The sequence below is a fragment of the Orycteropus afer genome, unplaced genomic scaffold, assembly GCF_000298275.1.
Source record: "Orycteropus afer afer isolate SDZICR_OR568_19922 unplaced genomic scaffold, OryAfe1.0 scaffold00044, whole genome shotgun sequence".
Classification (NCBI taxonomy): Eukaryota; Metazoa; Chordata; class Mammalia; order Tubulidentata; family Orycteropodidae; genus Orycteropus; species Orycteropus afer.
In genome coordinates this window covers 5,923,763-5,927,485 of record NW_006921631.1, presented here as the reverse complement: position 1 = coordinate 5,927,485, position 3,723 = coordinate 5,923,763, and the positions used below count along the sequence as shown (strand labels likewise).

At 33.0% G+C, this 3,723-nt stretch overlaps 1 protein-coding gene across 1 annotated transcript in view; it reads right to left on the bottom strand.

The window, feature by feature from the left end:
• Window positions 1–408: 408 nt before the first annotated feature.
• Window positions 409–3,723, bottom strand: part of MPC2 (mitochondrial pyruvate carrier 2) — a 40,655-nt gene continuing 37,340 nt past the window's right edge. The window contains exon 5 of the mRNA XM_007937729.2: window positions 409–445. Coding sequence (XP_007935920.1) covers window positions 409–445 — 37 coding nt within the window. The remainder of the gene's footprint in view (window positions 446–3,723) is intronic.

The window sequence follows — 3,723 nt, the reverse complement described above, 5'->3', positions numbered from 1 at the left end:
TCGAGACCGTGCCTTTTTACTTGTCAACCTTGGGCTTGGCAGCTTCAGCCCAAGGTCGAGGGGCTTTCACCCAGCCCCTAGAGCCTGGCACTCTGAACTTAAAGCCTCCAAACTGTAAGAGAATGAACTCCTGTTTGTTAAGGCCATCCCATTTGTGGTATATTTCTGTCAGAGTGGCACTAGGTAACCAGAGCAAGTTCTTTAAGTCATATGTTAAGAGAAAAATTATTTAAGTTTGCTTTATTTTTCCATCAAATCAAGCACTAGCTACCAGTAATAGTTAATTTATTTTTGCCTTCCAAATGTTAACATGGTTTAGCATCACCTTATCAATAACCAAATAATAATTCAAACTAGGTCCCAGTGGTTATGTCCACATCTAGATTGTTCAGGTGATCAGGAACTCTTTTATTTGTTTGCTTTAGCTTTTAGTTCTTGGTTATATCTATAAAGAAAAGAGAAAGAAAAATAATCATCAACCATAATAGAAAAATTTATAAGAAGGGAATGGAAAGCCATCTCCTCTTTCCCAGTAGTCAGGAAGCTATGTGGTTGTAAATACTATCCCCAGGCACTTTAAGCAGAACAGGCTGAAGGTACAGTGAACCAAGGTGTGAATCTGGTTTGTTTCAAAAAAAAAAAAAAAAAAAAGATCCCAAATGCCAAAAAGTTTTAAAAGCTTAACTGACATATCCAAAAGTAGTATCATTATTATAATATGACAAAACATTGGCCATTTCAACATTTTTCACATGTACAATTTAGTGACATTGATTATGTTCATGTTGTGCCACCATCACCACTTAAAAGCATTATTTTAGGGAATATTTTCATTCCTAAACTACATAAGAATGTAACAAATGTGAACATATAGATAAAATTTAGCAAAATGTGGTCATTTAGAACTTTTAATTTTACACTTACAAAGCAACTTTCCTGAGCATTAACTAAGAGTGCCTAATCATTGAAAGTAAAATTCTGTGATGCAGGCAAGCTACTGGGTTTAACAGGTTATTAAACATTTAAGTTTCTTAAAACTAAGGACTGACTATTTTCTCAATTCTCATTAATCCAAAGAATTAACCACAAAGCCACAGTATTTCCCATCTACAATACCTGGGGCTCCATTTACTATTCTTTCTAGCTTACAATCGAGAATAATATAAGAACAAAATGGAACTTGGCCCATGAAGCCTACCATACCACCTAGATTTGCCAAAAGCTCTTGCTTTCAACTATTTGGTTGTTTTCACCATAAACTATCTAAATCCCAAATAGGAGTTCAACATTTATTCTAACTAAATCTTCCAATCTGCTGTTGGACCCAAAAGCCAAAAACTAGGTCAAAGTGTATGTGAATATCTGGGATTAGAAATAATAGCACTACATGTGGCACTTTGCTTTCTTTTAGCTCCACAATCATGAGGTTCAAATGAAAAAGGGTATTAGAAAAATATCCTGTGAATAAAATCACAGTGCAAATTTTAATTTTTATTAATCTCTAAAACTAGTGACTAGGCATACTATAGAATGACTGATTTATTTATTCATCTATCCAGAATATGTTAGGTAACTACAAAAGGATTAAATCATAAAGCTACTAGTAAAGCTAGAGATGTTTAACATGAACAAAGCAGAAATGAACTACACTCTACACAACAGATGCCTTCTGAAAGGAAGGTAAATTATCACTTAATATTTTCTATTCTTTTATTGAGATCTTTCCATTTTTTTCTGCCAAATACGGCTGTTATTTACCATATTCGTTTGTCATTTAGGAAGGTTCCGTGGTCAAATTGAAGCCAGAAGCCTTCATCTATGCTCAGTGCACTGCAGTGTTAGTCATTGATAAATAACGTTCATTACTGAGTAAACTATTACGTTTTCAAAATGTCCAGCATTTGTGGGTCACTTTTCAATGAAACCAGTGGTGTCACTCTAACCATCATTTCCACTATTATAAACTATACATTTAAATCCACTTTATTACATACAACAGAAAATGAATGATAAAGATACAGAAAAATGCTTATAAATCACAAATTGCATATGTTGTCTTAATAAAAGATGATATACATTTAGAAAACTCATGTTGTTGTTGTTATGTGCCATCAAGTCAGACCTGACTCATAGCGACCACTCCTTGGGTTGCCGAGGCAGTATCACTACGGAAGTAGCATGCTAGGTATGTCATAATACTTTATATTTTTTTCTATTAGATTACTGTTTCTCAAATTAGGAGATGAAAGTCATCAACACTGGAGTTAGGAAATCAGACTAGTTGCTTCTTACGATAGCCATTAACTATGATTATTATAGGTAACATGAGCAGGCTGATATAATCATCTTCTGAGCCTTTAAAACATACTTAGATGTCAAGAACACCTTCAGATTAAAAACTTGAAAATGACAGCACCAGATGATGTACACAAATGAGGTATTTTTTCCCATAGGCAGTAACATTAAAAATATGGTAATAAAATATTAAGGTAATAAACACTCAAGCATTCTAAGAAATGAGTCATAATAAAAATTACCTTGTGAATACCAAGAAAAAATTTATTTAACTAAAAAAAGCATCCTACCTATGATCTTAAAAGATGTAAAGGCAGTAAGTAAAAACCACAAACTATAATTTAGAAAGCCAATATTCTGCTAATCTTATAATTTGGTTTCTAATGAACAAAACCACAAATTCTTCTGGTAGAATAATCAAAATGATGTTCTCAAACATTTAGAAATATTTAAAATGGGAAAAAAATGAACAGATGAAGGTGAAATAGATAAATTTTAAAAAGCTGAAACTGACAAATTTCTAGAAATGTTTATTAGTGGTAAAGTTAAGTGATAGTTATGTCACCAGGGAAACACTCTCTCAAAAGTGAAAATTTTAACAGCTGTCTAACTTCTGCATCTTTTGCAAAGTTGTGGCTCACTACAGCAGATGGAGGACATTTGAGATGAGAATATACATAGACTACAGGCATACTTTGAAGATACAGTGGGTTCGGTTCCAGATTACTGCTATAAAGTGTGTCTCATGACTTTTGTGGTTTGGGAGTGCATATAAAAGATATGTTTACACTATACTGTAGTCCATTAAGTGTGCAATAGCATTATGAAAAATATTGTGAGAATTACCAAAGTGTACCACAGAGGCATGAAGTAAACACATGCTATAGAAAAAATGCTATTGCTTGATATAGGGTTGCCACAAACCTTCAATTTGTGAAAAACAACAATATCTGTGAAGTGCAATACAATAATACACAATCAAACAATGTATACCTACACACTGTTCCTTTGTTTTTATTCCTATCACACTTGGCCACAAGGCTGCAGGAAGCAAGACTGGCTCAATAATGTTTGTTATAAAAGTTAAAACAGCTGAAATTATAAAATTCTTTCAGAAAATGGCAAAAGTATAATTTCTCAGTATTTTAAATTAGTGAAAAACTTAAACTACAACACTCTCCAGGAGATGAATAAACTGAATAAATCTATTACAACTCTGTGATTACACTGATATTATAACTTATTTGTAAACACACAGACTTTTTTAGAGATGCTAAATTTCTGTTTCAGGTACATTCATGTTTTAGTACTGTAGAGGAATCTCTAAAAAAGAAAATAATTACTATCATCTAGATAAGTGAAGGAGCTCTGGTAGCATAGTGGCTAAAAGCACTTGACTGCTAACCAGAAGGCTGGCGGTTCAAACCC